This window comes from Cololabis saira, chromosome 24 (assembly GCF_033807715.1).
Source record: "Cololabis saira isolate AMF1-May2022 chromosome 24, fColSai1.1, whole genome shotgun sequence".
NCBI lineage: Eukaryota > Metazoa > Chordata > Actinopteri > Beloniformes > Belonidae > Cololabis > Cololabis saira.
The window spans coordinates 3,667,820-3,694,542 of NC_084610.1; the positions used below are offsets into that span (position 1 = coordinate 3,667,820).

General features: G+C 39.5%; 3 protein-coding genes and 1 long non-coding RNA gene across 24 annotated transcripts in view; all 4 read left to right on the forward strand.

Moving 5' to 3' along the window:
- The first annotated feature begins 111 nt into the window (after window positions 1-111).
- Window positions 112-2,485, forward strand: LOC133425355 (uncharacterized). The gene is made up of 3 exons (XR_009770965.1): window positions 112-285; window positions 435-470; window positions 2,377-2,485. It is a non-coding gene; the product is annotated as an uncharacterized LOC133425355 (long non-coding RNA).
- A 617-nt stretch (window positions 2,486-3,102) lies between these two features.
- LOC133425015 (transmembrane protein 237A-like) lies at window positions 3,103-7,210 on the forward strand. The gene is made up of 8 exons (XM_061715661.1): window positions 3,103-3,226; window positions 3,368-3,461; window positions 3,853-4,010; window positions 4,089-4,221; window positions 4,310-4,501; window positions 5,956-6,029; window positions 6,124-6,211; window positions 7,048-7,210. Exons 1-8 carry the CDS (start codon window positions 3,112-3,114, stop codon window positions 7,193-7,195), a joined length of 1,002 nt encoding a protein of 333 aa, XP_061571645.1. The 5' UTR covers window positions 3,103-3,111; the 3' UTR covers window positions 7,196-7,210.
- Window positions 7,211-8,738: 1,528 nt separating this feature from the next.
- Window positions 8,739-15,147, forward strand: LOC133424927 (cytochrome P450 20A1). Its single transcript, XM_061715511.1, has 13 exons — window positions 8,739-8,912; window positions 9,442-9,491; window positions 10,433-10,599; window positions 10,680-10,825; window positions 10,894-11,061; window positions 11,156-11,234; window positions 11,690-11,802; window positions 11,886-11,940; window positions 12,871-12,991; window positions 13,123-13,234; window positions 13,529-13,593; window positions 13,707-13,796; window positions 14,562-15,147. The coding sequence occupies exons 1-13, from the start codon at window positions 8,841-8,843 to the stop codon at window positions 14,713-14,715; spliced, it is 1,392 nt and encodes a 463-aa protein (XP_061571495.1). The 5' UTR covers window positions 8,739-8,840; the 3' UTR covers window positions 14,716-15,147.
- Window positions 15,148-17,580: 2,433 nt separating this feature from the next.
- The window catches only part of abi2b (abl-interactor 2b), a 29,438-nt gene continuing 20,295 nt past the window's right edge, over window positions 17,581-26,723 (forward strand). For all 21 annotated transcript variants that reach the window (XM_061716043.1, XM_061716046.1, XM_061716049.1 and 18 more), the window contains exons 1-3: window positions 17,581-17,724; window positions 24,480-24,647; window positions 26,467-26,643. In XM_061716043.1, coding sequence (XP_061572027.1) covers window positions 17,608-17,724; window positions 24,480-24,647; window positions 26,467-26,643 — 462 coding nt within the window. In that variant the 5' untranslated portion in view covers window positions 17,581-17,607. The remainder of the gene's footprint in view (window positions 17,725-24,479; window positions 24,648-26,466; window positions 26,644-26,723) is intronic.

Below are 26,723 nucleotides of genomic sequence, written 5' to 3' on the forward strand. Positions count from 1 at the left end.
TTCTTGTACTAATATAAATGATCAGTTAATTCGTCTTTCAATCTTCCGTTTTTGTTTTTTGTTTGAGTTGGAGCTTTTATTTTGAAGATGCCATCAGATGCCGGCTCGTAAGTACTTCCGGTTTACCGCTTTCAGCTCGTAAACAGTAAAATCTGTGTTTGACTCGACTTTTGACTGTTTTTACCGCAGAGGTTTTTATTTTTCTTGCAAGTTGCGTAATTGAATAGTTACAAAGAGGGACAGTAAGTGGTGAAATTCCTGAACATGGAAGCGGGAGGCTCAAAGGTGGGTTTTTCTTTTGTTTCGTAGGAGGTTTTTTCGGCATAAACGTGCTTGTCTGAAGCCTCCAAGTAGTAATAATAATAATAATAATAATATAGTAGTGACCAGTGTTACTAACTCTTGGGGTTTCTTTTTTCTCTGGTAATGTTCAGAGAACCAGAACGAGGGAGCTGCCGCCTCTTCCACAGGTCAGTGAAAAAAGTCACGTTTAATCATCATAATTTGTTATTTTAATGGTTGTATTGCTACCGCCCGTCCCTGATATCTTGCTTATACTTTACAAAGTGTGTGTAAAATAGACCATAATAGATAAGCTGCTGAGAGATGATGCGCTCTGAGGTTTCCATGGTGACGAGTCCTCAGTTTCCCTGACTGCCAGTCACAGGTTTCCGGTGATGAATAATGCCGCGTTCCATTTGTCCTCGGAAGTCGAAATTTCCCAGTTTCCAGTCGGAATTTTCAACTGGAACGCCCCTCGAAGTGGGATTTCCTACTGGGAAAGTGGGAGAAGCTTCACCACCCCCGAGTTACCATTCCAAGATGGCTGCCATTCCTAGTTCCCAGTTCCGATTTCCGAGGTAAATGGAACGCGGCAAAATTGGCTATGACTTGAATTTATGAATTTATTTATGAATTTACTGGCCAGGTACAGTGCAACATTTTATATAAGAATGCACTAAAACGTTGTCTCAAACTGCCGCTATTTAAATAGAAACTCCAGATTAAATTCATGACAAAGTATTTATTTTATTTTATTTTTTTAGTACCATTTAATTTGATATTCACGTCCTTATTAGTAAAATGTCTCACTTTCAATATCTGATTTCTAAAAAATGCGTTATTTAAAAGAAAACAGGCTTATGAGACTTGAAAATAATGTGTTCTGTTTTACATTTTCAAAGTATCCCTTTATATAACTGGGGTTATGTTTTAGTGTTGGTTGTTTTGAATACAATTTTTGAATCTCAATAAACTCTAGCTGTAGTCAGGAACAAAAAGGCGTTGCAACCTGCACATATCTTTAAAAAGATTAAATCAGATTCCATCTTACATTTACTTAACCCTCCTCTTGCACAAACACTCACTGCTGCTGCTCCGAGTCGTTAAAAAGAAGGTTGGAGTCATCCGACCTCTGACCCGAGTAATCCTCAGTCCTGGCAGATTTAGTCGAGGACTTAGGACTCAGACTGTGTTGCTTTGCTTCCCTCGCTTCACTTTTTGAGTTTTGAGTGAAATGGACCGGAGGATGTCGGTAAGGTTTGATTATCTGGGCTGTTTGATGCGACTGTCATGACTGTGAATCTCTGAGTTGTCTGAATGAAAATCCAAACCGGGTCAGAAGTTATGTAAGATTGCAGGATTTAAATAGCCTCTTCTTATCTGCTTGCCTCATTTAACTGCATTTGACTGAATATCTTCTTGGATTCCTTATTACAGAAGAGAGATGCCTTTAAATTATTGTATCCACAGTGTCAGGTTGCTTAGTTTATTCATGTTTAATGTTATTTCTTTAGTTATACAAATTGATATACCGGTACATAAAAAGTCAGAAGTTGCTGAAAAAACTCCATGTTTTCCAAATCTCTCAAATAACGTTGAAAATTGTATTTAACTGATAATCTATGCAAAGAATGTCAGTTCCTGTAGTTTGAAATGTCTGTTCTGATTTAAAATGAACTAGTGGCTTTTTTCTAATTAATTTAATGCAGTTACAGATGCACTATCCTGTACAAAAGGCAGCTATATAAGCTGGACTAAGCAGATTTGGGGGAAAATTGTGGTGTAGTTGCTGCTATTGCATTAACTGAAACAGCACTTACACTTTGTCTCTATCTGCTGAAATTTAAAAACAACCGTTCCTCCAAATTAAATTTCTGCGCTAACAGCGCAAATATGTAGAAAAACATGATAGTGCAGTCATTTTTGTTTTGATCGTCCCTTATTCAGGGATAATCAGATGTTTAAAAAAAAAGAAGAATCCAATTGTCTCAAAAGCCCTGCAGAAACCCTGTAAAATAACAGCATCTGTAAGTTTGTTTTCAGTCAATTAAGTCTGAAGTGGAAAAAACAGCATCTTGTTTTTTGTCTCCTCAGCGGACGCTTCCCCCCATGTCCAGGTAGGAAAACCGTTTTGATCCTAGCAGCTGCTGTGATTACCATAAATGTGAACTAACCATCTTTTAAACTTTTCTCTTCTTTTTCTTTTGGCCTCTGTGAATCCATAAAAGTCAAGACACGACTGGTGGGTCAGAATTTGTCGTACACAAGTTTTCTCCTTCTTTTTCTTGATTTTATTTCATTTAACTTCACGTATTTGTCCACACAGGAGAGGTTCCAGGACCAAAACGTAAGAAAAAGAAGGGGAGAAGAGACACAAATGGAGCGGATGAAACAGATGGTAAAAAGGCAAACTTCTGATGAAAAATTATATATATTTATATTTTGTGTAGCAATACCATTTCTGACCACATGGGGGCAGCAAGCAGGCGCTGACATGTATTTTGACATGTTAACTCATGGAGGCTGAGTGGGTGAATAATTCAGAGAAATTCCAACTATATATGATGAAAAGTTCATTTTAGAAGTTAAAAAAAAAAAAAATTTTGTTTGAGGACATTATTAGCGTGTGTTGTTGAAACAGATTCTCCCAGGAATCCAGCCAAACCTTCAGTGTTTCTGGCCCTGGTGGGTCCCAGAGCTGGTTGTTTCGGACCGAGTTAGTTTTCCCATGACGGCCAATATGATGATCACTTAAAAAACAGATGAGTTTCCCCTACTTTCAGAGTAAAATAGTTTTTCATAATTTCCTGTTCAGATCAGGGAGTGGAGATGGGTGGCATCAGCAGCCGGAGGGCCTCCGAGATCGGAGAGAACCTGACCCTTGAAAGCACGATGGACGCAGCACCACAGAGAAAAAAGAAGAAGAAGAAAGCTGCCACCATTGGTGAAATTGGATCACATGTCTCTTTTCTCTTCTTTTCTTTTCTTTTCTTTTCTTTTCTTTCTTTTTGCAACTCAGCATTTGACCAGGAAATGTCCCGAGCATCCTGAAAGCTCATTTTTAAATGTCTTAACCGGCTTTCAGATCTGGAGGACGACCACGCCAACCTGGTAAATGGTCATACAGGAGATCAGACCACCGATGGAGAAGAAGTGGTGAAAAAACCCAGAAAGAAAAAGTAAGAAGATGTTTTTAAGTTTTCAATCACCATCAGCCGTTCAGGACGTTTTTCTTTTGTCTTAAACATCAGAGAAAAGTGAAAAGTATTACCAAATAATTCATTTACAACCAAAACATATGTCATGAAGAAAAAATTTAAATCTTCAAATTAACTGAATTTCTCTTGTTTTAGTTAATATGTCGTTTTTTTGTCAGGTGTTTTTAAAATAAACCAAATAAACTCAAATGAGCTTAGATGAATTTGAAATGTGTGAAGAAATCAGACGTAGGTGGGAAGGAACTGATTGCTGATAGAAATAAAAACAAAGTTAAACAGAAACTTAAATTGAAAGAAAATCTGAAAACAAATCACTGAGACGTCCAACGTGGAATATTTCTCTGTTGCTCAGGAAGTCAAAAGTTGCAGAATCTGCACTTCCTGATGATCTGGATGTGGAGGAGGACGACATCATCAACGACTCGTCGTCCCCGATCCCCCAGCATTCCCTGTTCTCGGCCCCGCAGGGCCAGAGCCAGCCGGTGGGGAAGGTGTTTGTGGAGAGGAACAGTGAGTGAGGGAGGAAGAGGAAGATGAGGGTGAGGCTGATAAACGGGTGTTTGAGGTCGTGTGTCTGTGCTCACGCAGAGCGGTTTCAGGCGGCGGAGCGTTCAGACTGGAGGAAGACCAGTGACCAGACGGACAACATGGCCGACTTCACGCACATGCAGCCGCTCTGGACCACCAGAGACGTTTCCCTCAGAGTGCACGAAGGCTTCAGGTGAAGAGGACAAAAACATCTCTTCTGCAGTTTGTGGGCGTGTGCGTCTTGTTCTGCTATCTTTACGGTTCTCTTATGTTTGGTTCAGGGTGTTTGGCCTGTACTGTCACGGCTTCCTGGCGGGATATGCCGTGTGGAACGTGGTGGTGGTGTACATGCTGGCCGGGCAGCACCTCACCGCTCTGTCCAACCTGCTGGAGCAGTACCACAGCCTGGCCTACCCCTCGCAGTCGCTGCTCTACATGCTGCTGGCCATCAGCACCGTGGCCGCCTTCGACAGGTGAAGGGCCAGTCCCAATCCCCCCCTACTCCTACTTTTCAGCACTACCCCTAAATTTTGTGCGTTCCTGTGAGGGTAGTGGTGTCCCAATTCCTCTTTGCATGTAGGGCTAGTGGACATAACAAGGGCTAGTGTGTATGAATCTGGCCCTTCACAGCAAGGGATTTCAGATACTGACTCGCCGACCGAGGGCTAGAGAAATTTCCCAGAATGCTTTACGTCATCATTTGCAGACTGAATCAAACAAGAAAACATGGTGGACATTTCTTATTTTTTAGTGAAAAAAATCAATATTTGGAGTTAGTTTTTGCATAAAAATGTGTTTTGATTACATTTCTAGCGAGAAATATATATTTTACTTTCATAATATTCACTCAGTGAATGTACATAATCACGAATTGCGAATTCTTTTCAGACCTCGCCAGAATAAAGGCTGATTTATGGTTCCGCATTACATCCGCAGAGCCTACGGTGTAGGTTACGCGGCGACGCGCGGCCTACGCCGTACCCTACGCCGTAGGCTCTGCGTCGATTTAACGTGGAACCATAAATCATAAAGCTCCCGAGCCGGCTTCTCTTTTCATCCCGAAAACATTGGAGCAAATTTCTTAACAGGCGTTATTTGGAAAACTGACCCCAGGTTGGGGATCTTAACGGTTACTTTTTATGCCTGAAAAAATATTAAAACTTAATAAAGTGGCATATTAACAGCGCTACAGCTGAAATTAAAACAGCTTTTAGCTCTGGGCTTCCTGATATGGTGTGACGTATGTGCAAACGTAACTACGCAGTCGCTTACGTACCCGAACGTAAACCACGCAGTGACGAAGCAAGTGGTGTCCCAATCCCTAGGGAACATTACAAGGGCCCTACGCCTGTGGCTTCATTTTTAGGGCTAGTGGTAGAAAGTAGGGGGTGTACTGGGATTGGCCCAAAGTCTAATCTAACCCTCCTCAACCCCAACGTTAGCAGCATCACTAAGGGATGAGGCCAACAAAAGTTACCTTCCCGCCAAAGGATCCAGGATCCAAAAATGTTTCGCATTCAAAGGTTTAGTTTACTGTTGAGCAGCGTCTCGACGTTAACTGCTAATGCATGACAGATTGCTTTTCTAATCAGTTGTTTGTGTAAAAACATAATAAAAATCCGATTTTCATGAGTCTTTTTATGAGGCAAATAAAACCCCAAAGATGTGATCAGTGGTCTCAAAGAGCAGTTGCTGCTGCTCATCACTCAGGAAAAACTATTTCTGTCATCCAAAGTCGCTCAGTGTACTAATGCGTAAATACAGGGAGAAACTGATTAGAGATCTGTTACAGCTGTGTTCCCCTAGTTCCTCCTGGCGCTGGTCCCTGAACCGCGGAGCAAAAATCAAACATCCCCACGTGTGATAAAACATTGCAGTTTGCTGTTTTCAGTTTTGTTCTCTGAAAGTGAAACTCTTGTGTCGGCAGAGTGAATCTGGCCAAAGGCTCCGTGTCTCTGCGGGAGTTCATCACTCTGGATCCGGTGGCTCTCGCATCATTCTGTGAGTCCACAATGTTGACTGTGGTCCAAACAGGGATTAATAAGGTCCGGAGTGTCTCGGTTTTATCTAACGCTGTTTGTTTTATTTCATGTAGTGTATTTCTCAGCACTAGTCCTGTCTTTGAGCCAGCAGATGACCAGCGACCGCATCAACCTCTACCCCACCTTCAACTCCACCTTATGGTGAGCTCATCGTCTTATGTATTCATGTTGTTTTTCATCCTGGATTTGACCAGAGCTGGGTAGAGGAGCCAAAAATTGTACTCAAGTAAAAGTACTGTTACTTCAGAATAATATGACTCAAGTAGAAGTAAAAAGTAGTCATCCAAATAATTACTTGAGTAAAAGTAAAAAAGTACTTGGTGAAAAAACTACTCTAGTACTGAGTAACTGTTGAGTAACGTCTGATATATTTTTTTAACACAACCATTCAAACAGACAAAAGTACAAAATAATCATCTTCAGGCAAATTAAATCAATAAAATAATAAAATTAATTAAAATTATTAAAAAATAGCTTAAATTAAAATAATCTTAAAGTAAATTCAAGTACTTTAATAAATAATAAAATAAATAAAATAATAGCAGAATAAAAAATTCAATTAAGCACAAGTAACATAAAAAATGTCAAGCCTTTGTACTTTTCTTTTTTAACCAGGCAGAACTAGAACAAACATGAACTCATAGAAACTCTGTGTGTGTTTGAGTCTGTGTAAATGTGACAAAACATGCAAAAACCGACATTTTCCCAAAGAATCACCCAGTGATGTCATGAGATTGACGCGTACGTGGATAAAAGGGATAAAAGAAAAGTAACAGCTCAATGTAGCCCAATGTAGCGGAGTAAGAGGAACAGTTTCTTCTTCACAAATCTACTCAAGTAAAAGTAAAAAGTATAGTGATTCAAAACTACTCTTAAAAGTACAAAATTTCCCAAAACTTACTCAAGTAAATGTAACGGAGTAAATGTAACTCGTTACTACCCACCTCTGGATTTGACTCCTCACATTCCTGCTGCAGGCCTCCAGGATCGGAGCACCAGATACTCCACCCATGGGTGACGGTCAACCTGGTGGTGGCTCTGCTGGTGGGGCTGGCCTGGATTTTCATCGCCACCAGACCCGAGACCGACTACACTGAAGGTGAGAGAGCCTGTGGTCTGTCCTGACTGCTGCCCATCCCCCGAATTCACCTCCAAACACCAACTTTTATTGTCTTTTCCTTCCTCTCAGGTTTCCTAATGGCCATGGAGATTGAGCATCCGAAGCCAGAGGACAAAACAGAAATGGCTGCCTGAGAAAAGGAAATGAGCAAGCATCGGCTCTGAGATTTAAAACATAACTTTGAGATCTTGTACATATTTGGCTGTAAATGTGTTATAGACTATTTTTGTATTTGTAAACATGTACTTGTTCATTTTTAAATAAAACGTTTAACAAATCTAATGATGCCCATTAATGAATCATGAAATGAGGTGTATGTAAACCCCAATTTAACAGTTGCAAATGAATATTTATTCAAAGAGAATATGAAATTAATGACGTCAGAGTGCAAATCGTGCTGGGTTTAATGTAGCTCAGATGTTTTGTAATTCAAAACTTCAAAAACAAATTTAAAAGGGAGTAGATGCGTGTATTGAATATTTTGAACAAAGCATGTCACAGACATTTTATTAAGACCTTAGGAAATAGTTGCAGCTAATTTATAAAGTGTTTTGTCTCCTTGAAGTTTTAAAATGTAAGAGAAAAATAGTATGAAGACTCAAAAGAGCTTGCAGTAATAGAAAGCCTACTATGTGAATGTAGCTGAGTTGTCATCAGATCTCGAGTTGTAAAAAAAAAATCAGGGGGGATGGTGGATTTGATCATATGGGGACAGATAATTTGTGCTGATTACAAATAATATAATATATTACAAATAATAGCAGTGACCAAAACACCTGCAGAAATACTGCAGGAATGACATAGCAGCAGTTAAATGCAGCCTTCTGTAAGCTTTAAATATCCACTGGGCTTACATCAAATACATCAAAACACAACAATAAAAAACACTTTTCTGAACTTATCAATATGACTCTGTCCTTCACAGGATAAGTAACATGGATCACTGCAAAAACTCACAATCTTAACAAGAATATTTGTCTTATTTCTCATTAAAATGTCTAATTTTTATTTAAAAAAAAAATCGTATTACACTTAAAACAAGACAAATTACTGGAAAAAACAACAATTTTCACCTGTTTCAAGTAGATTTTCACTTGAAATAAGTAGAAAAATCTGCCAGTGGAACAAGATTTTTTTGCTTGTAATAAGAAGATAAATCTGGTCCCACTGGCAGATTTTCCTACTTATTTCAAGTGAAAATTTACTTGAAACAGGTGAAAATTGTCAAATAAGTTATTTTTCTGGTGTTATTTTTCTGGTGATGACTCTAAATGTTGAAATAGCAGTAAAACCACATTCATTGATGAAATGACATAAGGGATGGAAAGGGGGGATGGCAGTTTTACAGGGGGGATGATTTGGACCGTTTTTATTTCACGGGGGATGTTTTTGACCGTTTTTATTTCAGGGGGGGTGCCATCCCCCCTCAACTCCAGTACTGGTTGTCATTAATCAGAAAATCACATGAAAATCACCGATGGATTCCTTCAGAGTTCCATTACTTCGGTCTGGCGTCCAGGGCCTGGACTCCAGGCTGCGTAATCGAACCAGAGCGATGTTGACGTGGTAACAGACTGTTGCCAGTTTATTGAAAACCTCCGGGAATACACGCACAATTCAGCAGAGCCACGCTATTAAACACAAGTAATCATGCTAGACTTTGCCATCTTTGCTGTTACGTTTGTCATTATTTTGGTGGGCGCTGTTCTGTATTTATACCCGGTAAGTGAACAGATCGAAGTTGATTACCTGTTTAATTAGCAATCTGTTATCGCGAGGTTTCGGCACGCCAGCTTCCTTTAAAAAAGAAGCTTATTTAAGGTTCCCCCAATCTTTTACAACCTAAAAACACAAAGGTTTGAGGAATGTATGAGAAATTAAGACATTTAAAGAGTTGATTCAGTTTTCGGCGTTGATTTAACTCAGTTTTGTGCTGATCAATTCGGCGAAATACAACTTTTAAGAAGTTGCAGTGAATGCTGAGTGTAATAAATGTGTAGTTAGTGTATAGTTTAGAAATTCGAAAGTAATATCCCCAGTTAAATAATTTTGACGCCGATTAAAAAACACAGATTACATTACCTTACAGTGTTTCTTTACATTAATGTAGGTAATTAGACGAGATGGTTGTGCATAAATTGACATTTTCTAACTGCATATCCAACATTCATCTCTATTTACCTCCGTTATTCACCTCTATTAACCTCTAATAACCTTGAATAACCTTTAATAACCTCCATTCATGTTTCAGTCGTCCAGAAGGGCATCTGGCATCCCGGGTCTTTACCCTGCAGACGAGAAGTAAGTTATCACATTTGCCTTTGTTGTAGCAGATTGATGTAGTAGTAAAAAAAAAGTAGTAAAAAAGTCAGCCCTCTTGCATTTAATCGTGTGTTTTAATGCCATTGTATAAAAAAAAAAAACCCAAATAAATACCAACACATAGCTTTTTTTCTTCTTTTCACTGTAATGAATTCAGAAAAAAAAATAAATAAATAAAAGAAACAACCATGTGAGTAATCATAAGTACCTTCATGATTCAATATTTTAACTCTGGCCACACAGTTACATTTATTAATTTGTTTCATTGCAGTTTTGTTTAGTTTTGCTGATATACAGGACTGTCTCAGAAAAATTAGAATATTGTGATTTTCTGTAATGCAATTACAAAAACAAAAATGTCATACATTCTGGATTCATTACAAATCAACTGAAATATTGCAAGCCTTTTATTATTTTAATATTGCTGATCATGGTTTACAGCTTAAGAAAACTCAAATATCCTATCTAAAACAATTAGAATATTCTGGGAATCTTTATCTTAAGCTGTAAGCCATAATCAGTAATATTATAATAATAAAAGGTTTGCAATATTTCAGTTGATTTGTAATGAATCCAGAATGTATTGTGTATCCACAATATTCAAATTTTCTGAGACAGTCCTGTATAGTCTTTTAGCAGACGTTTTTATCCAGATCCATCCAGTTTAAGATTAAGATTCCCAGAATATTCTAATTTTTTGAGATAGGATATTTGAGTTTTCTTAAACTGTAAGCCATGATCAGCAATATTAAAATAATAAAAGGCTTGCAATATTTCAGTTGATTTGTAATGAATCCAGAATGTATGACATTTTTGTTTTTGTAATTGCATTACAGAAAATCACAATATTCAAATTTTCTGAGATAGTCCTGTATAGTATATTGAAAGTGTGCGTTGTTAAATGTGTTTTCCCTTTTCAGAGATGGAAACCTGCAGAACATTGTGAACAGAGGAAGTCTTCACGAGTTTCTTGTCGGCCTGCATCAGGAGTTTGGGTGCGTGGCGTCGTTCTGGTTCGGGGGCCGGCCGGTGGTCAGCCTGGGCTCTGTGGAGCAACTACGGCAGCACATCAACCCCAACCACTCCAGTGAGGGCACCTCCCATCACGCTCGCTAAAAACAACCTCACCTACTTCAACCCAAATAACTCACGTCTTAATCTTTGCAGCTGACTCCTTTGAGACGATGCTGAAGTCGTTGCTAGGCTACCAGGCCGGGATGGGAGGCGGGGCCAGCGAGTCCGTCGTAAGGAAGAAGCTGTATGAGGGCGCCATCAACAACGCCCTGAAGAACAACTTCCCTCTCGTGCTCAAGGTTTGTTTCTGCTGATGAAAACACTCCCGGTCAACTGGCCGCTCGCTCACGGAGGTTTTACGCTGCAGGTGGTGGAGGAGCTGGTGGGAAAGTGGAGCTCGTTCCCAAAGGATCAGCACATCCCGCTGTGCGCCCACCTGATGGGTCTGTCCCTGAAGACCGTTACCCAGCTGGCCTTCGGCGAGCGCTTCAAAGACGACGCCGAGATCATTTCCTTCCGCAAGCACCACAACACCGTGAGAATATTGGATCCTAAGCCTTTTATTTGCACTTTTAGGGCTAAAAATGTGTTCCTTTTCCATAGTTTATAGTTTTTTTCCTGACCCCCAGATTTGGTCAGAAATTGGAAAAGGCTACATGGACGGCTCCCTGGAGAAGAGCTCCAGCAGGAAAGGACATTATGAGAAGGGTGGGTCAAAACTCTGGATCCTGGATGTTGTACATTTTCTGAGTTTTGTGTCACTGAATAGTTTGCCGTGTTTCTTCCCGTCGCGCCCGCTGTTTGTTGACATGAGGCTTTTTGTGGAGAAACAGGTTGGAAAGTTTGCTCAGGCTCAGATGAGACCTTGGTTAAAGACTTGATAGACAGCTAGAAACAGGAGAATGAAACATCCAAGTAGTTTCTTTAGATGCCATCTGAAGTGAGGTGGAGGCTTGAAATGCGATTTATTTTTTGATCCTGTATTCCAACTGCGAGTATCAGACATGCCAAAGATGTGGAAAGAAAAAAAAAGAACAATTTCAAAAGACCATTAAGTAAAGCTGATAGTGTCTGGACTCACATCTGCACGGACCAGTATGAGAATCTGCCGGTTTGATAACCTTCAGCAGTGTTACCGTTAATTGTTCTTCTTTGCTGCTCAGCCCTGACAGAGATGGAGTCCATGCTGCTGTCGGTGGCGAAGGACAGGAAAGCCCAGAGGAAGCAGACGGCGTTTGTGGACGCTCTGCTTCAGTCCAGCCTCTCCGAGCGACAGGTGGAGTCCTGGTTTAAGTCCTGGTTTAAAACATTCAGTCCAGCTGGAGGATTTTCCGTCACGGAGGTTTCTGTCTGTTTCAGATCATGGAGGACTGCATGGTTTTCACTCTGGCTGGATGCGTCATCACGGCTAACTGTAAGTGACCTGCACATAAAAACGTTCAAGCCCTTTAATCAGTGTAAAAAGAAATGGGTTTAACTCTGAACAGAATCATGTGTCTGTCATAGAGAGTCTAGAACAGGGATCAGCAACCCGCGGCTCCTTTTAGCGTCGCCCTAGTGGCTCCTGGAGCTTTTTCAAAAATGTTTGACCCTTTTTTTTCCTTTTTTTTCTTCTTTTTTTCTTATTTTTTCCTTTTTTCTTCTTTTTTCCTTTTTTTCTTCTTTTTTCCTTTTTTCTTCTTTTTTTTCCTTTTTTTCTTCTTTTTTCCTTTTTTTCTTTTTTCTTCTTTTTTTCCTTTTCTCGAAATTTTGACTTTTTTCTCGAAATTTTGACTTTTTTCTCGAAATTTTGACTTTTTTCTCGACATTTCGACTTTTTTCTCGACATTTCGACTTTTTTCTCAACATTTCGACTTTTTTCTCGAAAATTTGACTTTTTTTTCAACATTTCAACTTTTTTCTCAACATTTTGACTTTTTTCACGAATTTTGACTAGTTCCTCAACATTTCAACTTTTTTCTTGAAATTTGACTAGTTCCTCGACATTTCAACTTTTTTCTCGACATTTTTACTTTTTTCCCGACATTTCGACTTTTTTCTCGACATTTCGACTTTTTTCTCGAAGTGCATAATGAAAAAAAAAAAACTTCCCCCAGTTATAACTAATATAGAAACATGCAGCATGTGTTGCCTTCATTCTAAGGCTTATACAAGACTTTTCATTTTTTGCGGCTCCAGACATATTTGTTTTTTGTGTTTTTGGTTCAATATGGCTCTTTCAACATTTTGGGTTGCCGACTAGAAGAAATAAATATCTGTCAAGAGTTGACCAAAATGCTTCTTTCTTTATTTTCTTTTTAACCTTTGAACCCCTAAATGTGATATTCCACATGTGCTCGGGTAGTGTGCATCTGGGCGCTTCACTTCCTGTCCACCTCAGAGGAAGTCCAGGAGAAGTTGTACCAGGAAGTGGAGGACGTTTTGGGTTCAGATCCAGTTTCTCTGGACAAGATCCCTCAGCTCAGGTGAGACTGGAAACCTCATATCGATCTGACTTCAGAGAGCCAACATGCCAAGCCCTTCTCTCTTCACAGCTTGCACACACAGTCGGTGTGTTCGACGCTCCTGATCATATTTCTTTTCTGTCCTTGGGAAGATACTGCCAGCAGGTCCTCAACGAGACGGTGAGGACAGCCAAGCTGACCCCCGTCGCTGCTCGGCTTCAGGAAGTGGAAGGCAAAGTGGATCAATACGTCATCCCCAAAGAGGTATCAGGCTTCCTGGGGGGTGGGGGGGTCTCAGCCTCAGACGGAGACTTGCATCTTCCACCAGCATTGGATGTCACATGAGCATAATTGCATTTAACCCGCCGGCTATGTAAAATACAGATCAATATGGTGTAAAATAGTATTTTTTCACGTGTTTCTAACATGGTATTGGGGTGAAAATGCTGATTGAATGATTAAATTGTTCTCATATTGTTATATTCTCCCTGCACAATGAAGTTTAAATAATTTAGAAGTGAGAAGAGAGCGGTAACGCTGCACGCCGTCCTGTTTCAGACTCTGGTGATCTACGCGCTGGGAGTGGTCCTGCAAGATGCCGACACCTGGAGCACTCCGTACAGGTGTGACCCACGTCATTCCAGCTTTCATGTGTTGTCCAGCTACGCTCAGAACGACAGCTCATGGAAATCATGTTGATGATTGCAGTTCATGATGTTACTTTGGCATCTGTTAGGTTTGATCCCGATCGATTTGAGGATGAAACGGCGACGAAGAGCTTCTGTCTGCTCGGCTTCTCAGGGAATCAGACATGTCCAGAGCTCAGGTAACAAACGCATTTGTCTTTCATCTATTACATTCAAATACAGGACTGTCTCAGAAAATTAGAATATTGTGATAAAGTCCTTTATTTTCTGTAATGCAAAAATGTCATACATTCTGGATTCATTACAAATCAACTGAAATATTGCAAGCCTTTTATTATTTTAATATTGCTGATCATGGCTTACAGCTTAAGAAAACTCAAATATCTTATCTCAAAAAATTAGAATATTCTGGGAATCTTAATCTTAAACTGTAAACCATAATGAGCAATATTAAAATAATAAAAGGCTTACAATATTTCAGTTGATTTGTAATGAATTCAGAATGTATGACATTTTAGTTTTTTTAATTGCATTACAGAAAATAAAGGACTTTATCACAATATTCAAATTTTCTGAGACAGTCCAGTATAGTCTTTTAGCAGACGTTTTTATCCAGATCCATCCATGAAGTTCTGTTTACATGGGCTGGGGTCGAGGGGGGAGAAGCTCAGACCTCCGTCTCCCCATCCACCTCCTTCAGCTCTTTCTTTCAAGACATTAAGAAATCTAATCTAAACAATAAGTGCTACTACTGAGGGATAAGGTAAGTATTAGTAACAACAAAAAGGACAGATGAAGTAAAGGGAAGCTGTGCAGAAGCAGAGCAGGCGAGGTGGTAGAAGTTGGGGTCTGGGTTTGTTAGGAGGGATCCGGGAAAACCATAATGGATCCCAGTTATGTGGCGTACATGACTTTCCTGACTTTTTAAACTGTTTCTCTGTCAGATTTGCCTACACCATAGCGACGGTGCTGCTCAGCACGCTGGTGCGGCGGCTGAAGCTCCACAAGCTGAAGGGACAAGTGGTAGAGGTCCGATCTGAGCTGGTGTCCACACCCAAGGACGAAACCTGGATCACCGTCAGCAGCAGAACCAGCTGAAACCAACCAGAACCAGCTGGAACCGAGCCCTGCGTGGGGAGGGAGAGGAGTCGACATTTCCCGCCACCGCGGAAAACAAGTTTACCATCAGGGAGGATTCACCAGCAAAGTATTACACGATTGTACTTTGGAACGAAACTCTGACACTTTAAAGACTTATTTCCCCCCAACTTCCACTCAAATTGCAGCTCCTGTGATCTCCAGGTTCCTCTCTGATGGTTCAAAGCATCGCAGGCTTTTATCACCTGTGACTTTGACTTTATATTTGTTGACTCACATCGGCTCCAGAAAAGAAACTCTTGAGTTCAAAAGTTTTTCTTTTCAGTTTCAGAACGACTGCTTTGAGTCGATTCCCAAAGCAGAGAACCACAAAGCATTTGAACATTTCATTGCTTTTTTTAAAGACATGTACATTAAATATGTATAAAAATATGAGTTTGTGTCGCCTCTTTTTCTTTCTTCAGACAGTTGAAATGAAATGAAATGAGGTCTGCACATGGATTCAGATGAAAGGGAGACATTTGCAAAATTGTATTGAAGTTTATTTTACATCAGTGTTCTGTTGTTTTACACTAAAATATTTAAATAATTCAATAAAACTGGGTTTAGAAGTCATAAATATTCATAGGGTTTTGTTTCAAACAGCTTTTGTACAATTTAAACTAAAGATTATAGAGATGAATGTTGTTTGTTTTGTGTATTAAAATTAATCTTAACGGTGATTATTTTCAGAACTGTGCATGCCACCAGATTTTTTTATTAAGAAATCACAGAATAGTTCTCAATATGTTTTCAATTACCACTCTTTACCACTTTTTACTTAGTCTATTATCAATCAATCAAACTTTATTCATATAGTACTTTTCATCCAACTTATGAAACACAGGCTGCTTTGCATATTTAAAACAAGAAACAAACCATTAAAACCAAAAAAAGGTAAACACTCTACCACCAAAACACACCCTGAAAAGTAACAAAAGTAACAAAAGAACATCTAAAATCAAACTTAAACACAAAAACGCTCAAATATTATTTTTAAGTTTAAAAAATAATTTTAATAAAAAAACTTTACATGTAATAGATCATTAGTAAGGCAAGGCAAGGCAAGTTTATTTATATAGCACAATTCAACACAAGGTAATTCAAAGTGCTTTATATCAACATTAAAAGCGGAGACAGTAAATAACAAAGAAAAGAAAAGAAAAGAGGTAAAATAATGAAAAAAATAATAAAAAGTAAGGGCAGTAGAGTACAGCAGGTAAGTATTTAAGTATATTTACCAAAAAGTATTTAAATGATCCATTTGATTGTAGCTCTGACTAAAAGTAGGAAATAAGAAAATGCAGGGCTTTATGTTATCTCCCCTGCAACTGAAGGCTGTCCAACCCATCTATATTTTACAAAAAAAAAAAGCAATTAGGATTGTAAACTTGCTGACTATCTTGCATCAACAAACCCACTTTTCATTCAAAACTGTACACTTAAATTGCAAGATATAGTTAATCTGAACACCACTGTAATAATATATATAATATAATATAAGGCTTATAATAATTTACTTCCGGGCTGCATGCAGGAACTGTTCAAGCCAAGAGAGAGCAAACATGACCTCAGGGGAACAGCAATGTTTAACACAACAGCAATAAGAACAAATACAAAGGGCAGATGTTTATCTGTTTTAGGAGTAAAACTGTGGAACTCATTAAGATAAGATAAGATAAGATAAGATAAACCTTTAATAGTCCCACAGAGGGGAAATTTGCAGTTTACAGCAGCAAAGGGGATAGACAACGACCTTAAATTAGCAAACTCAATAAAAGCATAAGATATTATTTAAAGCAAAGGTAATGGACACATATATAGGAGCACAATAAGGAAACAAAGAATGTACACATGCATGAGATGAAATGGCAACCTAAATTGGTTTTGTCAGTTTCTTTAGCATCTTTTCACTTTCTGTTTTCAGAGCTATCATTATTATTATTATTATCATTATTATTACTATTGTTACAGTTATTACAGCTATTATTATTATTATTATTATTTTGTATAACCTCATGATACTTAATTTGTTCTTTTTGTATATTCTATTATGTTAAAAGGTGGGCAAGATAAGCTTTATGCTTCAAGCCCAGACCTTTTCGGTCAAAATAATCACAATGTTGACCAGGGAAAAACCTGTGTTATCTTGTTTGTTGATTTTTATGCTTGTGATTGGCCGAAATAAATATTAACTAACTAACTAACTAACTAACTAACTAACTAACTAACTATCTATCTGTAGACTCTTGGGCACTAATACATCTGCAAAATACGCTTTTTAAAGAATTTAAAGTACACAGAGATGTACAGGACTGTCTCAGAAAATTAGAATATTGTGATAAAGTTATCTATTTTCTGTAATGCAATTAAAAAAACATTCTGGATTCTTTACAAATCAACTGAAATATAGCAAGCTTTTTATTATTTTAATATTTCTGATTATGGCTTACAGTTTAAGATTAAGATACCCAGAATATTCTAATTTTTTGAGATAGGATATTTGAGTTTTCTTAAGCTGTAAACCATGATCAGCAATATTAAAATAATAAAAGGCTTGCAATATTTCAGTTGATTTGTAATTAATCCAGAATGTATGACATTACAGAAAATCACAATATTCTAATTTTCTGAGACAGTCCTGTAATATTCTGCAAACCTCCCGAGGGTGCAGCAGTGCTTGTGTGTTTCAGAGGCTGTTGGCGGAGCGCCCTGCAGTACCGCGTGTGGCCGCAGTCGCGGCGGCGCTAGAGAGAGAGCCGGTGCGGCTCTCTAGCGCTCTCTAGCGCCGCCGCGGCTGCCTGTGGCCGCACCCGGTACTGCAGCGCTGCGCTCAGCGCTAAAGATGTGAAAATGGCGGAGCTGCAAATGCTTCTGGAAGAGGAAATCCCGGCGGGGCGAAGCGCGCTTTTAGACAGCTTCACCAATTTGGAAAGAGTCGCGGAGTACTGCGAAAGCAACTATGTACAGGTAGGGTGTGAAAGGCGTGGAGAAAGAGGACGGTCGAGCCTTTATTTCCCTTCATTCCTTCACGGGCATCCCCGGCTAGCTGCTGCTAGGCTAGCTGACGCTAAAGCAGGCGTTTAATCAGACAGGAAAACCAATATTGATCAGTTTCCCTGTGGCGTCTACCTTAAAACTCCCAGTCAACTCCGTGTAGTTTACATTCCCAGCGAAACGACGACGGGTTCCTGGCGTGGACTGTGTTAGCCCGTTAGCCTGTTAGCTCCAAACAAGCACACAGGCGCCGTGGGGATCGATTAATGTGATCAGTGAGGGATCAATGACCCCTGCTGGGGTGGATATGGATGATCCGCAGCCAGACTAATCTGATAAGCTCCAGTTGACGGCGGATAAACCGCCCGGATCACACGATAAACCAGTGATTTACGGTGCAGGACAGTCATTAAACACCTGCATGTTCCTGGGTTTATACTAGTGGGTGTTTACATGTGCATTGATCTGCAGTTAGGTATTGTGATGTATTTTGGTGTTTAGGAGTTTCAGGTACTGCAGGCTGTTTCAAACAGTGTTTGTATGGTTTGATATTTCTTGATCTTGTGCCGATACTCCAGATGTGTCTTTGATAGGAGAGACGTTTAGGACAGGAGATAACTTGACAAGGTGTGAAACTGAAACCTCCACATCCTTGTTGAGAAGGTTGATCAGGTCTGACAGGTTGTCCTGCAGGAGGAGGAGGAGGATAAGGAGGAAGGTGCTGTCTGGCTCTCTCTTCATCCTGCACGCTCCTCCAGCTGCTGTCAATGGCTGTTATCACTTATCAATTAATTCAATTCAATTATAGCCCCGTTCACTGATCATTTAACCTGTATTTATAAATATTCACACACTGTACTCATACTGCTAAATAACAGTATTATTATTATTATTATTATTATTATTATTATTATTATTATTATATACTGTAATTATACTCGCACACATACTTATACATGCATGCATACATATAATATTAGTCAGATGGGTGTTATCACTTATAGATCAACTGAGCGGGAGTATTTTTTGATTTGATTTGATTTATTTCATTTTTGTACATGTAAAAAAAAAAAAGAAACAACACTTCATAAGAAGTTTAAGAAAACAAAACAACAAAACAAAGAATTTCATCCTTTAAAACTTGCTATCTTGATTTACATGTGCCAAAAAAGGAGTAGGAAGAAGTGTAAACTTATTTAGTCGTACCCCCGTTCACTGATCATTTATCCTGTATTTATAAATATTCACACACTGTACTCATACTGCTAAATAACAGTATTATAATTATTATTATTATTATTATTATTATTATTCCATCCATTGTCTATACCCACTTTTATCCTTTGCGGGGTCACGGGGGTCTGCTGGAGCCTATCCCATCTATTTTCAGGCGAGAGGCAGGGGGAAGGGTCGCCAGTCCATCGCAGGGCCACTTTTTATATTATTATTATTATTATTATTATTATTATTATTATTATTATTATTATTATATATACTCATATCATCATCATAATCATACTTATACATGCATACATATAGTATTAGTCAGATGGGTGTTATCACTTATCGATCAGCTGAGCGGGAGTATTAGTCAGGAGTATTAGTCGGGTGGATGTTGGTGTGATGTGTCAGCTCTCTGTGTGGCTTCTAGTAACAGTATGAAATAAGAATAGAATAGAATACAATAAGCTTTATTGGCCAACTATGAACATGCCAGACAGGGAATTTATCTTTTTTTTTTTTTTATGCTCACTGAACCCAGATTTAAATAGTTACAAACAGTAATAGACAAATGGCTCGTATTAACATATATACAATTTAAAAGTGAAAGATGCAGCAGTATGAGGTAGACATGGTTATTGAAAGCTGCATTGTTACAGCATATGATTGTGATTATTATTGTTATTATTATTATTGCACAGAAGTTGATTACTCTAAAACTCCAATTCAGAATCAGGTTTATTGGCCAAGTATGAACATGCCTGACAGGGAATTTGACTCCGGTTATTTTGCTCACTGTACAGTAAATAGACAAATGGCCCTTATGAACATATATACAATTTTTAAAAGTGAAAGGTGCAGCAGTATGAGGTAGACGTGGTTATTGAAAGGTGCATTGTTACAGCATATGATTGTGGCACTGGTTATTATTATTATTGCACAGTGGTTGATTACTCTGAGACTCTATGAGTGATGAGATTCATCAGAGCAACAGCTTGGGGGAAGAAACTGTCTCTGAGTCTGGAGGTTTTAGCGTACGGAGCTCTGTAGTGCCGTCCAGAGGGAGGAGTTCAACCAGACTGTGTCCTGGGTGTGAGGGGTCTGGTCCTGGTTCCTGGACCGGTACAGGTCCTGGTCCTGGTCCTGGGTGTCAGGGGTCTGCAGAGATGCTACCTGCCCGTTTCCTGGTCCTGGACTGGTACAGGTCCTGGTCCTGAGTGTGAGGGGTCTGCAGAGATGCTACCTGCCCGTTTCCTGGTCCTGGACCGGTCCAGGTCCTGGATAGATGGGAGGTTAATCCCAATTACCCTCTCCGGAGACCTAATTGTCCGTTGCAGTCTGTGCCTGTCTAGTTTGGTGACCAAACCAGACAGATATGGAAGTGCAGAGAACAGACTGTATGATGGCAGTGTAGAAGGTCAGTACCTGTTTGTCAGTATTTGACAAGCAGGAATTTACACCTGTGGAACCTGTAAGATGATTTTTATTTAAAAATGCACTTGTTGTTTTCGTTTGTCAGGTTGTAATTGACACTTTACAGGCTTGTGACCAACGTGTCTGCTCTTCAAATTCGCAGCTGAAGGTGTTGAGCTGACTCCGGGAGATGTTTAACAGATTTTCAAAGCTTCCCTCAGCTGCTTATAACATCTCCCTGAATAGTAAAGCATTATTTTCATGTCAGAATATACGTTTCAATTTCACATAAATCAGCTGTGTCAGACTGTTTTAATGTTGTGCCATATCAGCATGAGTAGAGTCAAAGGGGAAGCTATGCAGCTACTAAAATGTATCTACTTAAAACAAATCATATTGCATAATTGCCTCTGGATTTAATTTATAACATTAGATTAAAAATTAATCACTATTGTAGAGGGAAAGATTTGCCTTTAGCTGCAAAAAAAAACACAAAACATGCTGACTTTTTTTTTTCCATGCATTTGTTTTTATATCCTTAAATTTCCTTCCCTCTTCATAGGTTGTTGAAAATCTAGGAATTAGCCACAAGACAATTGTAGGAAAAGGCTTGATTTGAGATGCTGTTATCCAGTGGCCATCATGGCGCAGGTAATGAAAGCAAGATTTATAGTAGATTGCGTCATTATGGTCCACGTACGTCTCTGAAACAGTATAGAATTGAATTGGAAGGACATAATTATCTTCATATGCTCTTGACAGGCCAGAGTCGGCTGCTAGCCTTGCATTTGAGATAAGATTCAGAGGGATATTTGATTACTTTTACCTCTTGTGGTCTCCTATTCTTGCCATTAGCATCCAAACTGCCCAAAGTAATGTTAGACTATTCTGGTTGTCTCTCCAACAAACTACATTTCACTTTATGACCCTTTTATCAGACATCAGCAATGATAAACTACGGTAGCTCAAAGAGCTACTATGGAAACCGCCCAGTCGTCTTCTACTTTGTATGTAGCCTACACATGCAGTTTATTTTTATCCTTTGTCATTTGTGGTGTCCCTCCCCACTGAAGGCTCGGTGGTGGTATGGTTTCTAGACTTCCTTTATGTATCATTCCTGGTTAAATGTCAAGCAACATTACGTTTTATTGACATCACAGTAATCTGTTGTCCTGTCCTGCTTGGAAAATATAAATAAGAAGCCGTAGCAGGACGTGTTGAGAAGGAAATGCTACCAAGCTGGTGTGTTTGTGGATATAAGCTGCTTTCTACATTCACAGTAAACCAACATCCAGCCTTTAATGAATCTGCAATCACAAACTCTGTGTGCCACACTTGGATGCTCCAGTTTAGACAAGTGCCATATGCTCGGTTACTCTCACAGCAACTGTGAGTTGTTTAGTTTTTGTGTGCGTTTTGAACAGATGTCAGTTTTACATCTGGCGTGCTGTATCTGTCCACCATGATAGAAACACAAACTTCTAGGATTCCTTTCGTACTTTTGGAGCTGCTCCGGCGGTTTTTATCCACAGTGCTGCAGCGTTTTTTTAAATAACAATGAATCTGTCGACATCCAGTCCCCGCCCGAAGGCTTCTGTGACCTGCTGTGTTTGTTTACCGATTATCTGATTGGTAATCAATCTACTGTTGAATGTCTTTGAATTAGATCCTGTTCCAAAAACTGTCCGTGACATCTAATTAGACTTATTTTGTCCGACAGTTACCCTGCACTGAGTCTGTAATGTAAGATAAAGGCGGGACAGAATCAAATTTCTTGCTCAATTTGCAAGACAGATCTTCAACTATATCAAATAAGCTGCTTTTGATCAAGTATTGGGAGAGAGGTGCTCGGTTGGTATTCACCCCCGCCTGGTTATCTCTGCATCATCACTTAATCTGTTTTTTTATTTCAAACATCTTTAAAGCAAATGTATCAAATCTCAGAAAATGAGAACTACTCAACATGCCTTGTATTAAATTTAATTTAATACTCATCATGCTGGAAAGGGAAGAGTGAGCTTTTCTTTCCACTATTTCTGCGTTTATATTTACAATTACGTCTTGGTATCGGGTGGAACCCCAACCTTGCCCGCTGGGATCCATACAGAAGATTAAGGGAAACCAAATCCCAGCAGAAACTGATCCGTCTGGTCTTTGATGTTCCTGTCGATGTGCCCGGGGCTCGAGGAACTGCCTCTCAAGGCAGCTTTTACACCGGCTGCAGCTGCTTTACCTGCCGTTAATACTTGTTTTCTTTTAACTTCCCTATAAAGTTGCCTCTTGGCACCGAAACCTTCCAGAGCAGCAGTTTTTCTGCTGCTACAGGTTGCACCCGGGCTCCTGGTGGTGTCTGCACTTTCCTTTTAGCCTCACTGATATTGATACTCTTTGATGTGTAAACACCCTTTTAGAAGTATTCAAATGCAGATTTATCAATCAGTTGATCAGTATTTAGCTGTCCGTGAGTTGTTTTGATATTTAATTCATACCTTTTGCTGTTTTTAAGCTAAAAATATTGAAATGCATCTCTTCTGATATGAAGATTTGCTGCTTTCTTTTGCATTTACACCAGATTATAAATGTGTTTTGGTGTTTGGACTGATAGAGAGATAATCCAGCTTTTATAAATTGCATAAACCGATTATTTGGCACCTTCTTACAACACTGCATGAATTTTCAGTAATGGGAAAATGCCAGATGTGAACCTTTAGCTAATAATGTAAAGCTATTTAATTCTGATGGTTTTGGCAGTGCAATGATGTGTTTTATTGTTGAGCAAAGCTCAGCGGTCCACAAGGTGAACATGTGGTGCGTCTTAAGTGTTCGTGTGCAATAAAGTCTGTCCAAACGGAGAAAAAACGCTAGATGTTATGCTTGGACTCCACGATTTATGTGACAAATCATGTGAGGTCATGTGAAAAAGAAAATGCAACATGTCTGTTTTACATTTTCACACATTTTATTTTTACAATAAGAATTGTTGAGATCTTATCCGACAACCTCAGAGGAATGACACATGACATATGTATTACACACTGTAGGTAAACCAGGAACAGCTACCTGATGATGCATTCAGCTTTAAAACAATAACTTGAACTAATTGTTGTACTACAACTTTACTAGTCCTTTGAGTTGTCGTCATTTGTGACTTTTGATAGTACGATGCAGAGCACTGGTCCAACACTAACGTTATTTTTATTTATTTAGTTTTCTTAACAATTGAAATAGTTATTTTTCTAAATTAACATCAGATAAGGAATGTGTATATTGAATAAAGAAATCAGGAATTATACTTATGTAGAATAAAAAGGCAGTTATATTTTAACACATCGGACGTCCAAATGTCTATAAAGTCAATCGTGTGCACTTTTTTTTGTTTTTTTTTTTTTTTTTGCTTTTCTCTCGATTTTTCAGCTTTTCTGATGTAGATTTGTGGGTGTGATTTGGATCATTGTCTTGCCACATCACCAGATTTTGAATGAGTTTTGACTGTCGGACAGACGTCCTCACATTTGTCTCTGGGCTACTTTGAAGAGTTCCTGGTCAACTCAGTGACCGCAAGGTGTCCATGTCCTGTACCTGCACAGCAGCCTCCTAGCCTCACTTCTCCACCTCCATGCGTGGCGGTGGGCGTGGGGTGTTTGTACTGACGTTCTGTGTTTGGTTTTTCTCCAAACATGGTGTTGTGCATTAAAGCCAGGCCACTCTACTTTGGGCTGACTGTAAGACGCCGTTGCAGAAGTCTTGTGGTTTTTTCAACAAAGAATGTATTTATGTTTTTCTGCTGTCATGGATGTTGATTGAGGCCTTGGCATTGTGTTAATACGCACCCGAATGCTCCAGATATTTAAAAAATAGATGCAGTTTATGAGCTCTGCACTTATATACTTCATTTTTTAAATTACTTTTTGTCGTATGAAATTTTTGATTATCTCATTTTATCACCTAGAAAAACCATTTATGTTCTGACTCATAAAACTTGACTTAGGAGAGTCTATTTACTTTTGCCTGACTGTATGAAACAGGTTTCTCTGCATGTTTTAAGGTTCAAGGTTTACGGCTCACGTATGACGCGTCTTTCTCGTCTCCTTCAGTCTCCAGACAAGCAGAGGGCGCTGGAGGAGACCAAGAACTACACCACCCAGTCTCTGGCCAGCGTGGCCTACCTGATCAACACGCTCGCCAACAATGTGCTGCAGATGCTCGACATCCAGGCGTCGCAGCTCCGCCGCATGGAGTCCTCCATCAACCACATCTCACAGGTGGGAGCCGACACGCACAGCTTAATCTCTTCTGCTTTTGTCTCACCTGCCAGAATTAATGATCGTCTGCTTCCAGCTTCAAAACAAGGACAGAATAGAGAATTAACATTATTTTTTCTTCCCTGCTCAACCTCAAAGATAAGAAAGAAACAAATGGGTTTTCATTTTTATCCTGTTCTTTTGCCTTTTTAAACATTTTAGTTAAAGAACTTGAGACTGACAAAAGTAATGATTCACTCAAAATGAACTATTGAACATCAGTCATTGCTGATGAATTGTGGTTTTTCATTGTATTGCATTGCACCAATCACCACAACAAATTCCTTGTGTGTGTTTAACAAACTTGGCAATAAACCCTTTTCTGATTCTGATTCAGAATAAGAAACTAATGAAACTGGTCCGGGACAAATGAGCTGAAATCCCTGAAAGATAACGAGACCACAGTGACGTGTTAAACCCAAGTGTGTCCTGTGACGTCCTGTCATCCATCATCACTCTTCTGTTTGGTATCATTATGTTCACTGTGCTGAACACGGACCAGAGAAAGCAAAGGAGAGAGTTGTCTGAGTTCAGAAAAAAACATTATAGACCAGTAGGGTAAAGATAAACGCTAGGAGACCATCTTCAAGCAGCTTGTGACTACAGTTGGGAAATGTAATTCAGAAGATGAGGCTCCACAGGACTGTTGACAAACTACCTGACCTGGACATTAGAGGACAACTGATGACCAACTGACGAGATGGAAACCAAAGAGTCCAGAACAAATCAGCTCGATGTTCACGGACACAAAAATGACGCCTCAGAAGAAAAGAAGACGATATCCGTCCACTGTGGAACAAGGAGGGGGCTCGGTTCTGTTCTGGAGCGTCTTGGCTGCGTCTGGTACGGGGTCTGGAATCCATGCAATGACATCTCCAGACAATCTAGACATTCTGGAGACAAATGTGCTGCCGAGTGTCAGAAAACCTGGTATCAGTCACGGGTCATGGGTGATTTCAGAGGGCGTTGTGGGGTTTTTTTAATGAAGGGGAACAACACATTGGATGATACTGTGCTGTTGTCTCTCCTTCAATTGAATGCATCCAAAACTAAAGAAATGTTGGTAGATTTTAGACGTAACAACCAGGCCTTCACTGAGAGTGTCATAGATGGAGAAAAGATTGAAATGTCAGCTCCTACAAATATCTGGGCACTGTGTTTGACAACCAGCTTAAATTTGATTTCAACACTGAAGCACTGGTCAAACGTGGACAGCAGAGGATTCATCTCCTTTGTATGCTGAATTCTTTTTCTGTGAGTCCAGCTATTCTCTGTCGTTTTTATCAGTCCTTCATTGAAAGCCTTTTAACTTATTCTTTTATTTGTTGGTTCCATAACCTGTCACTCAGGGACAGAAAGTCTTAACAGTGTGGTGAAAAAGATTATTGGACACAAGCAGAGAGACCTTGGCTCCCTATGGGAACAACAGGTTTTGAGGAAGACTCAGAGTATTCTGGAACTTCTGGGCATGTCTTAGGAAAATCATTTTCACTGCTGCCTTCAGGACGTTGTTATGCCCAGTGTTTATATAGACTGTTTTTTAATTAATTTATTGGTATCAGCACTTTTTTAATGCAACAAATTGCAGATTTTTGCACACAACTGCCAACTTTCTCTCTGTGTTCTATTGAATGTGTTATGTGTTTGTTATGTGTGTGTTTGGGCACAAGCTGCCAAATCAAATTGCCCTTCAAGGCATTAATAAAGTTGTTTTGAATCTTTGAATCTTGAATTAATCATGTATATATACGTTTTTGAATAACTTGCTCTACATCCTCAGACGGTGGACATTCACAAAGAGAAGGTGGCCCGGCGGGAGATCGGCATCCTCACCACCAACAAGAACACGTCCCGCACACACAAGATCATCGCCCCGGCCAACCCCGAGAGGCCCGTTCGCTACATCCGCAAACCCATCGACTACAGCCTGCTGGACGACATGGGCCACGGAGTAAAGGTGCTCATTCTGAACTTCTCTCTCGTGTGGGAGCTCCGACCCACTAATACACATCTTTACCACCTTAACACTTTGACTTT

Bases quoted from the DNA above. Each gene is read 5' to 3' on its own strand.
- LOC133425015 (XM_061715661.1), top strand. From the start codon at position 3,112: ATGGGTGGCATCAGCAGCCGGAGGGCCTCCGAGATCGGAGAGAACCTG. The intron at 4,011-4,088 runs GTGAGTGAGGGA...GTGCTCACGCAG, and splicing joins GGTGTTTGTGGAGAGGAACA to AGCGGTTTCAGGCGGCGGAG. The intron at 6,212-7,047 runs GTGAGCTCATCG...TTCCTGCTGCAG, and splicing joins ACCTTCAACTCCACCTTATG to GCCTCCAGGATCGGAGCACC.
- LOC133424927 (XM_061715511.1), top strand. From the start codon at position 8,841: ATGCTAGACTTTGCCATCTTTGCTGTTACGTTTGTCATTATTTTGGTG. The intron at 10,600-10,679 runs GTGAGGGCACCT...TAATCTTTGCAG, and splicing joins CATCAACCCCAACCACTCCA to CTGACTCCTTTGAGACGATG. The intron at 10,826-10,893 runs GTTTGTTTCTGC...TTTACGCTGCAG, and splicing joins ACTTCCCTCTCGTGCTCAAG to GTGGTGGAGGAGCTGGTGGG.